We start from the raw sequence: 10,399 nt of genomic DNA, 5'->3' as shown, positions 1-10,399 counted from the left end.
CCAAATCCCCCAAAACGGGGGGGGGTTCACAGGAAAAAAAAAAAAATCACCACCCCCCAAAGGGGGGGCCCCCGCACCCAAATACCGGTCCAAAAAAATTTCCGGTAAATCTCCTCCCCCCTTTTTTTCCCCCCCTTTTCCTTTTTTCACCCCATTTTTATCCCCCGGGTTTTCCTTCCCGTTTAGAAAAACCATCGACTTCATAACCACCCTCCTCGCCCCCTGCTCCCTAACCACCACCCGACCAATCGACTTCCTCACCATCCACCCCCGAACCCGCCAAACCCCCTCCTCCACCCCCATCAACGTCGAGTCCCTCTCCATCCTAACCTCCACTTCGGAACTCAAGTCCCCATCCTCCTCTCAGGCGACGTCTTCACCCTCGACTCCCTCCCATTCACCTCCCCCTTCCACAACACCCTTTCCTCCTCTTCTTCCCCACCAGAGCATAACATCCCCCACCTCTCCGGCCTAATGTCCGCCCGCGCCCTCCTCGCAAACCCAGCCCTCTTCTCCGGCAGAAACTCCTGCCCCTGGGAGGCAGTCGAATACTTCCTCAACAAAACAATCAAAGCGCCCATGCCCTTCAAGCTCGTCCTGCACCACATCAACGAGATGTGCTCCCCAGGCATGGGCCCAAGCCAAAAAGACAAGGTCGCCTTGCTGAACAAGCAGGAGAGGGCAGAGTTGATGAAGGTCGGGGACATGACTGAGCTGATTGACTTTCTCGAGGAGAAGAAGCCCGGTGGGATAGGAAGGATGTGAATATATATTCAACATAAAAAAAAATGAAACGGGTACAAAGGTTTAAACACTATTTATTGAAACTTTTGTCATAATAATGATACTTACTCCTACCGCCACCATCCAAATATCACTCACCACACACACACAGACCGATACACACAACGGACAACACATATATCATCTCTCAAACCATAGAGATTCTGCCTGACTACAATCCCCCATTCCACATCGCCTATTAGCATTGAAATAGAAGGAGAGGTAAGAGATGAAACGGAAAGAAAAAAAAAAGATAAAAAAAAAGAGGGATATCAAAATATATATAAAAAAAATGATACACCAGAATCTGAACCCCTCGATATGAAAACCCTCCTTTCCTGGTTAAACCACCCCCTAAATATCCCGTTCGCTAATCCTTGGCGCCGGAAACAACAACAAAAAAACTCCAAAACAACAAATAAAAATAATGATAACGTCAACAAAAGAGTCAACCGCTGAAGAGGGAAGTGCTACCAGTCCAATCTCTCGCACCCCCATTATCTTCCTCAATCAAGACCCCTTAATCTCCCCCTCATCCTCATCATCCTGCAACTTAATCTTCTTCGCCTCCCTCTCCGCAGCATCCACCGCATCCTCCAACTCGGCACTCTTCCTCTTGATCGCCGCCAGCATCGGCCCAGGGGACACCAACCCCCCACCACCACCATCCCCATTCTCATGAACCCCCAACTCATTCGCCGCAGCCTTCAACGCCGCATCCGAATCCCCATTCTCCACACTCGCCCTAACAGCCGCCGCCCTCCTTTCCTCGGCCGACGACGACCCCTCCCTCTTCACCCCCCCCTCCTCCTCCTTGACAACCCCGTTCCCATTGACCCTCCCCCGCCCCGGACTCTGCGTCCCAGCCCTATCTGTCCCCACCGGCGTCGGCGTCCCAGTCCCCGGACTATCAACCTCCATCATCCCCCCAAGCCCAAAAGCCACATCCCCCCTCCTCCTCGTGCTCTCCAGCCTAAACTCCGGACTGGGAGGACGCTTCTCCTGCTTCCGCAGCGGGTTCTCCCTATAAAACTCACACATCAAATTCACCCCCAACGCCGCCATCTCCTCCGTCCCCCCCAAGTACACCCACCAGCTCTGGCCCCTCACATCCCCAATCTGCACCTTGTTCACCGTCGCCGAGAAGAAAATCGCCGAGATGGCCACCTCCCTCGTGCTCAACACCAACGGCAGCACCGTCAGACACGCGTCGTTGCAAAAAGCCCAGACCCCATCCCGCAGCTTGTGGTTTTTGATCAGATCCAGCTCCGCCAGCAGGTCAAAAATCTCGCCGTAGGGGTTATTAATCATGAGATCGAAGGTAAGCGTCTCGAGCATGATCTCCTCAAACGCAAGGATCGAATCCCGCCACCGCCAGTACTCCTTCGATTGCTCATCAATAATCAGCTTGGTGTTCTTCTGAGCCACCTTGGCGACAGCAATGATCAAGTCCTTCGTCTTGCGGCAGTTTTCCTCCGTCTTATTCGCCAAAAACAACGACGTGGCGGCGATATTCTAAATCATTTTTCCTCGTGGTTAGTTCGGTTTCATCCAACTCTCCCAGGAATATAAAAACCCTCCTTACATAGTGATGTATGCCCCCATTCTGCTCAACCATGCTATACCGCATATAAAACCGATGAAAAAACACCGCCGCCACCCAAATCGTAATCTGCGGCAGCTCCAGCAACATGCCCGCCTGGTAAATAAAATTCACCCCCTTCGCCCTCCTCAACCTCTCCTCCCCAATCGGCAGCCCGTCCATGATGCTTGGCGTGCTCTTCACCTCGTCCAGCGTGAACAGCCACTGCTCCCTCCTCTGCTGCTGCGACCTCTGCGGGCTAGACATGGCAGGCGAGGGGGCGCTCCGCAGCGGTCGCGGCGGCGGCGGCGGCGATGTCCTGGAGGAATAAACCGGAGGCGACGGTACAGCAGGCGGCACTCCTCCTCCTCCCTCGCGCCTTCTCCCAGTAGTAGCAGGCGATGACGACTGCGAAGTGTTGTTGTACTCTGCGATAAACGGCGGTTTTGGCGGGTGAGCGGGTGCTTCTCTTGGTGGTCGGTATCGGTCAAAGTTGTTGGAAGAAGACATTTCCTTGCCTCTTCGTGTCGTGTCGTGTGTGTCGTCTCGAAAAGATCAAGAGACAAAAGCAACTACTCCCTGGCTCGAGCGGCGGCGGCGACTTGCTTCCTTCGGTGGAGAATCGAATCGATCTCTCTCTCCCCCTTGCTCAAGTGTGGGACTCGATCTCGTTCATTGAGCAGTCGTCGTCGTCGTCGTCGTCGTTGTCGTCGTTGTCGTCGTCGGAATCGATCAAGGCGAGCTGGATCACTGCTAGAAAAGTCGAGCGACGCGATGAAGAGTTGTAGGCTGTTAAGCTTGAAGGTTGGAAAAGCTGAAAGCAAACAATCACCCCAAGATTCAAGATCCCCCAAGACTTTATCGGCCTTTATCGGCAAACCACTTAAAATGTGGCCCGTGCGTCGGTCCCAGCAACCTGTGACGCCAGCGCAGCCCGCGCATCTCGCCGCCGCATCTGGGCCAAGTCCAACACAGGTAGGTACAAAAGTACTTCTTCAGAGGATGAAAATGGCACCAGACCAGTCTTTGTATTCGGGTATCAATTCACAGCTAGCTACTATACATTTAACATCCCCATTAATTCCGGCCCGGTTCCTCCCCTCTCTGGCTTGCAAGGAAGTGATCCCTAAAAGTCACCATACAGACCGGTTGCATCATTACGACCCCATAACTTGACAGTCCGATCATGTCCACCGCTGATGATCCACTTGCCGTCCCGGCTTACATCGACACTCGCTACTGGGCCAGTATGGCCGCTCAGCGACTGAGCAAGAGCCCAGTCATCAGCCGAGAAAATGTTGACCTTGTGGTCAAACCCAGACGACACCAAAAACGTCCCAGACTTCTTTGGCAACTGGTTTCCCTTGTCGTCCTCGCCTGGTGGCTTCCCGTCAACGGGCTCATCCATCCCCTTGAACCATCTGACATCTGATACCGCGCTTGTGTGCGCACCAATTCCGCCTGTCCTCTGCACTTTTCTCACGTCCCAGCATTTGATCCATCCATCTGCCGAGGCCGTGAGGACTCGGTGCCCGTCCGGACTCCAGTCCAGCCCGTAGATCGGCTTGATGTGGCCATCCAGATGCCCGTCCAGAATCATGACTGTCCGTCCCGACCGCAAATCCCAGATTCTTCCAATACTGTCCAGACCTGCACTGGCCAGCAAGGACCCGTCGGTGTTGAAGCTTACGGCGTACACTCCCCGCGAGTGTCCCTCTTGAAGAAGCAGTTCGGTTGTTGTTTCGACATCCCACAGCCTCCACGACGTGTCCTCAGACGCAGATGCGAGGTATTTTCCAGAAGGGTGAAACTCGACACGGCATACTCTTTGCGAGTGCCCAGAGAGCGTCGATAGCGGTGTATCTTGGTTTAGCGACCAAAGATGAACCTGGCCCTCTGCACCACCCGAAGCAAGGTTGACCGTGTCCTCCGAGATGTTGGCCTCGGGAAGGGTAGCACCAGGCCTCCAGGCCAAACCGCTGATCTTGTTGGTATGTCCTCGCAGCGTCTTGCGATGCTCCAAAGTCGGTATATCGATAAGCTTGACTTGACCGCCCCAATTTCCAGTCGCAATCATCTGTCCATCTGGCGAAAACCTCGTCATGCTCACATGACGATCTCCCGCAGTCTGACTGGCTTGCAATTCAAACGTCTGAAGCCGCTCCTTGATCTCCTTCCTAAACTTGACATGGGTACGGAGAGGAATCGTAGCCTCCTTCTTCTGAAACTCGACGCGCCGTTTCGCTCGGGGGATCGTAAACTTGGCGATTTCTATTCGGGCATCGAGAAGCTCCTGTGTTCCTCGAGAGTAAAACTCTTCCTCTTGCTCTTCCGCTTCCTCGTCGTTGCCAGCATCCTGCATCTCCACATCTGCGCTCTCCTGGCCTGTCGCCTGCTGCGCCTGCTCGGTAAGAAGCTCTCGTAACCTGTCGCGTCGATCGACCGGTCCTTCGCCGAACAGCGTGATAGGCTCGCCTAGCTCTCGAAGTTTGGCGCGGACACGTCCATCGTCGGTTGGGACCGCGATAGTGGCGGCGAATCGCTTGCGCTCGAATTGTGAGATGATGGCTGATGCTCTCTCGGGCGCAATGCCTGCGCCGGCTCCGGGGATGTCATAGTCGCGGTCGATTGCTGGGACAAAGTCAGTACATGGGAGACAAAGTGTTTGGGGTGTTATCGGAGGCTACTCACGAATGGCATCTATGTCAATGCCTCCACTTCCTCGGTCCTGCAAACGACGATGCGGGTCAGTTCGAGTTCGGGCTGTAATGTTGAGCGGCTGCGATTCATGACAGATAGGGGTGTGGATGATAGACCTTACCTCAGTGTCAGCCTCCTCAACATACGCCCTACGTGATGGGTGCATCATGACTGCGGTGGGTATTGATTTTGTTTGTATTTTTGGCTGGTTCCTGGTCATGATACTTGAGAAATGCGGCTTGCACCCCCAAGTTTGAGCGTCTGAGCTCCGGCAGGCAACCTGCCATCGATTATGCTGGGAGTTTTTAACCCTAACCCTGGCCTAAAGCGACAATCAGCTTTAGCCTGGTTTTAGACTCTTAAAATTAAGGTGTTCCCATCATCCTTTCACATTGCTACTTGGCACCTTTCTCCGGGAGGTGGAGGCATCAACACGATATCCTCTCCTGTGGCTTGCATGGCTTTGTTGTTGAACCGCCTCATGGGAGATCTTGGAAGCCTTTGTGCTACGGGTACCGGTGCCTGACACCCGTCTGGCTTGTTCTCCTTCTTGTTAGGGCAGACAATGAAACGTGCCGGCGTGCGATTCAGGCATGAAAGACACTAAATCAGCCACGGGCATAACATGCTGATTTGGCATGACATCCCTCAGTTCCATTACGTACCGGTTTGCATCGGAACGGAGAGCCTGCTTTTGCTTCCGTGGATTACATGGCCGTATTCGAGGTCGGGGAAGCTGGGCATGAATAGGTACCCCAGATGACCAAGGAATCTGGCGGCAGCGCCGACCCTTCAAGACGCAGAAAAACAGGGCGATCTGGGACTGAAAGGACGGCCTGGACCCAATGAGCGGGCTCTCCGGTGGGTGCTGACGCGAATTTTTTTTTCTCAGGCTCCCGCTGGTTGGGACTTTTTAGTGGGGGATCTGGGCGCCTGTAGGTAGTTGCAGCGGGCATGGCACCACTAGGCGGTGCCAGACAGCGCCGCATGTACGACCGCCCGGCCGCAGGACTGGACCGTGAACCACACGTTTTCTTGAAATGTTCAAAAATCAAGGTTCCCTCCTTCTCTCGCATTTTCCCACGCGAACAGCGACCTTCTCCAGGCTCTCACCACCACGACTTCCCCGAACGACCGACCCGACCATCAATGCATATCCAAACGACCGCGCAAGACAATTCTTCTTCTTTCTTCAAGTACCAGATGCGTGCGACTCCAAGCCACAAGGGACTGAGCCGAGACACCGAAGTGCGCGCTGACGCTGGACGGCGTCGTGGAAAGCCTTGAACGGTTTACCTTTTTGCGACCTCCGGATTTTATGAGACTCGGATTCGCACGTTATCGGCTCAGGACCTTGGGGGAAAACCAGGTCATCTGATTTCGATACATTGACGAGACATTGACAATTGACATATTAGACGACAACACACGCCACGGCGACCACGACGACCATGATTGCAAAGGCGACGCCCGCGCTCAAGACGGTGCGCGGGTTCAACAACACCCCCGGGGCCTCTGGCGATGAGGACTCTGATCATTGCGGCTGCCCCGCGGCCCCAAAGACCCCTAGCAGGCGGGCCCAGAAGGCGACCCACCTGTTGGGCGACGTCGTCAGTGCTAACTGCAGCCCTATGCTGAAGCCCGTTACCTCCCCTGGCATAAGCGGCATAGGAAAGTTGCGTATGCAAATCGAGAACTTCAGCCTCAACAGCAACGACACGACCGCCGCTTCTTCCCGTGCCAGCTCCTTGACCCGCAGCAGCGAGCACCAGGCCTCCTCGCCGTTCTCCAGCGAGACTACGATCAGCAGCGGCCGCCGTGACAGCCGCCCCCTTTCCCGTGGAAGCACTTTGAAGAGCCGCGCCAGCAGTAGCGATGAGACGGCTTCGGTGGGATCTACCAGTTACGAGATCAACCTCGAGCACGACTTTGTCAGCGATGTCCCCAACGCTGCTAGCGAGGTTGTGCCTCCCCGTCCTAAGATGACGGCGGACGACTTTGAACCTCTCAAGTGTCTCGGGAAGGGAACCTATGGAACCGTCTTGCTCGTCAAGGAGAAGGCCACAGGCCGCCTTTTCGCGCAGAAGCAGTTCAAAAAGGCCTCTCTCGTCGTGCACAAGAAGCTGGTGGAGCAAACCAAGACGGAGCGCCAGATCCTCGAGAGCGTCAACCGTCACCCTTTTGTTGTCAAGCTGTACTACGCCTTCCAGGACCAGGAGAAACTGTACCTCATCCTCGAGTACGGCCAGGGTGGCGAGCTGTTCACTCATCTCAGTACGGAAAGGATGTTCAGCGAAGAGACTGCCGCCTTTTACATGGCCGAGATGGTTCTCGCCTTGTCTCATCTCCACCAGAACCTGGGCGTGGTTTACCGCGATCTCAAGCCGGAGAACTGCCTCCTCGACTCTCAGGGCCACCTTTTGCTGACCGACTTTGGCCTTTCCAAAGTGGCAGTCGACTCGGACACGTGCAACTCGATCCTGGGAACGGTCGAGTACATGGCTCCCGAGGTGATTCAAGGCAAGAAGTACGGCAAGGCGGTTGACTGGTGGTCTTTGGGCGCGCTTGGTTTCGATCTCATGACTGGGAACCCCCCCTTTCGCGGACCAAACAACAAGAAGATTCAGGACAACATCATCAAGCAGAAGTTGGTGCTGCCTTACTTTTTGGGTCCGGACGCGAAGGATCTCCTTACCAGATTGCTGCGCAAGGATCCCGCCAAGCGCCTGGGGAGCAACATGCCGAAGGATCTGGAGACGATCAAGAAGCACAGGTTCTTCCGCAAGATCAACTGGAAGGCGCTGCAGGCGAGGGAGGTGGAGCCGCCGATTCAGCCGTATATTTCTGACCCGGAGCTGGCGGAGAATTTCTCGGCCGAGTTTACCGAGTTGAGTTTGAGTCCGGTTGTGTCGAGGTTTGATCAGGCGGGGAGTTGGGGCGGGAGGGAGATGGGGAGTGTGCAGGGAGTGGGCAGGAGGGAGGCTGTTGATAGGGATGATCCTTTTGGGGGTTTTAGTTTTGTGGCTTCGAGCAGTTTGTTGGAGAGTCATGGGTTTGGGGGGATGCAGAGGGTTTAGAAGGATGAGGTGTGTGTATGGGAAGGGGGAGACTAGGGAGAGAGACGTTTTTGAATTGGGTGAAACAAAATGAAGAGACCTTTGGCGGGACAAGAGACGGAAGAACTTTTTTTTATTTATTTTATTTTTAATTCGGGCAGTTGGGCGAGGCGTTTTTGGTTGTGAAAAAAAAAAAAGAAAAAAAAAGAAAAAGAAAACAGAAGCAAGCGAGCGAGGGGCAATTGTGGACACATCATTCTTCTATCTTTTACAGAGAAAGAAGTTAGAGCATGGCCAACCAAAGCAGAGAGCAAGCTAGACCGACTAGAGATTACAGTATTTCTACTATAGAGAGAGAGAGAGAGAGAGAGAGAGAGAGAGAGAGAGAGAGAGAGAGAGAGAGAGAGAGAGAGAGAGAGAGAGAGAGAGAGAGAGAGATAGAGAGAAGAGTGAGGTGGGGTTTGTCAATGGGAAGTTTGCTCTTTTTTCTTTTTTCTTTTTTCTTTTTCTGTTTGGGTTTGTCCTGTCCAAAACTGTCTTGCTATGCTTGTTTTGGTGACCAAACTGCCGTATCTCGATGTCAGTCGTCATCGGCGGCCTCACTTTTGTTTACTCATGATATCCTAATCACAACTCCTAACAAGGGATCGACCATCACTCTTCCTGGACTGGATTGGAAAGCGTTATGTGATGTGCCTGCTGTACATGAGCAAGTTTGATGACGCGTAATTCTCACACTTGGCAAAGGGTGTAAGAAGAGGCTTGTACAAGTGCGGATGGGATGGGATGGGACGGAACGGCAGAGAGAGCGTATATCTGCCCCCTTTTATACCGAACTATTTGCTGGCCAAGGGATCCCGAACCCCTGGGGAGGGGGGTTACTTTGCGTAATCTGAGACGAACAGGCTGGTGAAGGAATGGAAACGAGATGGTGGGGGAGGGGCAAGCCAGCCACCCAGCCGCAAGCAGCGGGAACTAGTAGGATCTACAGTCTTGTCCTTTACCTTTCGAGAAAGGCCCAGACTGGGACAAATGCGACTATCTACTTGGTCCTCACCATGTCAGACCTAACTAGGCTGGCCGTGACCGGGGATCACTGCCCCTCTGACCGTCGTGCACCGTTCAACAACCAGCCTGTCGTCATCCCGTCTTCCCCCATCCCAACGTTCGCAATGTGTGGCCCTGAATAAATACATACCACGGACACAATCTTGATCGACAAAGTGCTGTTACACCGCAGTGCATTTGGCACACTAACGCTCGTCTGAAGTTTAGTTGAAGAACCAAGCGCAGCCCAAAAGCTCGGCAGTTTATTATTCGCCTAGCCCAGCAGGGCAGGCGCTAGACTGAGTTTGGTCGGTTGGTTGGTGTTAGGTATTGTAAGTCGTTCCTGGAGCGGGCCGGGGGAGGATCTCACCACCACCGCATCTGGGGGTTAGCCATTCGTTGCCTTTTTTTTGGGCGAGGGACGTCATTACCCTTCCCTCTCGCTGTTCGTTTCACGGTGATGGTGCGTGCCGTGTGCCGTGAGGGAGGAAGAAAGCAAGAAGGTAGGTGTTGTTGTTCTTCGGGTCCGAGTATGACGGATGTCGGTGTTGGTGTCCGGGGGAAAGGGATGGGCAAACGTGGACGGTTGTGGCTGAGCCGCGCTTTGAAGGTTTCGTTCTATCGAAAAAGATGATGCTGCCAAGAGTGAGCAGTTCAACAGATCTATCAATTCGCCGAGCGTTGCATGTCCGTCAGCCCGTTTCTTTTTTCTTGAGACATACGTATGTCTCCTATCACACAAGGATCGCACTTGGTGTCTGAGAAATGGACTGGCGTGGATTGGTTAGGCAAATGGGAGCGGCTGAGAAAAGACCGGACTGGATAGGTACTGCCGCGCCGCTTTGCATATTGAGGAGGTCTGATCTGACTGACAACCAAGAGGACGAACATGGCAAGCGCCGAGGTGAAGGATGGACGGGGAGAGGGGGCTTTCATCCCATCCATCCATCCCATCAGCAACCGCATGCATCGCCCCGGGTTCGTGGGAGGAAGGAGGGGCTTGCATCAAGGAGTTACAAAATAGGAATACTATGAAAATCGTCCCTGCCCATCATAGAGCTGAAACCTCCCCTATAACTTCAGGCGGCCTGTCATTCTTCTTTTTCTTCTTCTTCTTCTTTCCGGCCGGAATATTTTCCTGACCTCATTCCAGCCCTATCATCAACCCCCCCCCCTTCCCGTTCTCGTTCCTGCATCAACAACACATTTTTTCGGGGTTTGTTTGTGAGAG

General features: G+C 53.8%; 5 protein-coding genes across 5 annotated transcripts; 3 read left to right on the top strand and 2 right to left on the bottom strand.

The window, feature by feature from the left end:
* Window positions 1–186: 186 nt before the first annotated feature.
* Window positions 187–765, top strand: PODANS_1_9140 (uncharacterized protein; the record flags this gene model as incomplete). The annotated part of the gene is made up of 1 exon (XM_001908540.1): window positions 187–765. A coding segment is annotated over one exon (579 nt), but the record flags the coding sequence as incomplete, so codon positions are not given.
* Window positions 766–1,293: 528 nt separating this feature from the next.
* Window positions 1,294–2,875, bottom strand: PODANS_1_9130 (uncharacterized protein; the record flags this gene model as incomplete). Its single annotated transcript, XM_001908539.1, has 2 exons — window positions 1,294–2,166; window positions 2,279–2,875. 2 exons carry the CDS (start codon window positions 2,873–2,875, stop codon window positions 1,294–1,296), a joined length of 1,470 nt encoding a protein of 489 aa, XP_001908574.1.
* Window positions 2,876–3,491: 616 nt separating this feature from the next.
* Window positions 3,492–5,285, bottom strand: PODANS_1_9120 (uncharacterized protein; the record flags this gene model as incomplete). The annotated part of the gene is made up of 3 exons (XM_001908538.1): window positions 3,492–4,996; window positions 5,057–5,093; window positions 5,187–5,285. The coding sequence occupies 3 exons, from the start codon at window positions 5,283–5,285 to the stop codon at window positions 3,492–3,494; spliced, it is 1,641 nt and encodes a 546-aa protein (XP_001908573.1).
* A 929-nt stretch (window positions 5,286–6,214) lies between these two features.
* PODANS_1_9110 (uncharacterized protein) lies at window positions 6,215–6,352 on the top strand (the record flags this gene model as incomplete). Its single annotated transcript, XM_001908537.1, has 1 exon — window positions 6,215–6,352. The coding sequence occupies one exon, from the start codon at window positions 6,215–6,217 to the stop codon at window positions 6,350–6,352; it is 138 nt and encodes a 45-aa protein (XP_001908572.1).
* A 164-nt stretch (window positions 6,353–6,516) lies between these two features.
* Window positions 6,517–8,142, top strand: PODANS_1_9100 (uncharacterized protein; the record flags this gene model as incomplete). Its single annotated transcript, XM_001908536.1, has 1 exon — window positions 6,517–8,142. One exon carries the CDS (start codon window positions 6,517–6,519, stop codon window positions 8,140–8,142), a length of 1,626 nt encoding a protein of 541 aa, XP_001908571.1.
* Window positions 8,143–10,399: the final 2,257 nt, after the last annotated feature.

The sequence above is a fragment of the Podospora anserina genome, chromosome 1, assembly GCF_000226545.1.
Source record: "Podospora anserina S mat+ genomic DNA chromosome 1, supercontig 2".
Taxonomy (NCBI): Eukaryota; Fungi; Ascomycota; class Sordariomycetes; order Sordariales; family Podosporaceae; genus Podospora; species Podospora anserina.
The sequence above is the reverse complement of the archived record's forward strand: the minus strand, read 5'-3'. Positions and strand labels throughout refer to the sequence as shown.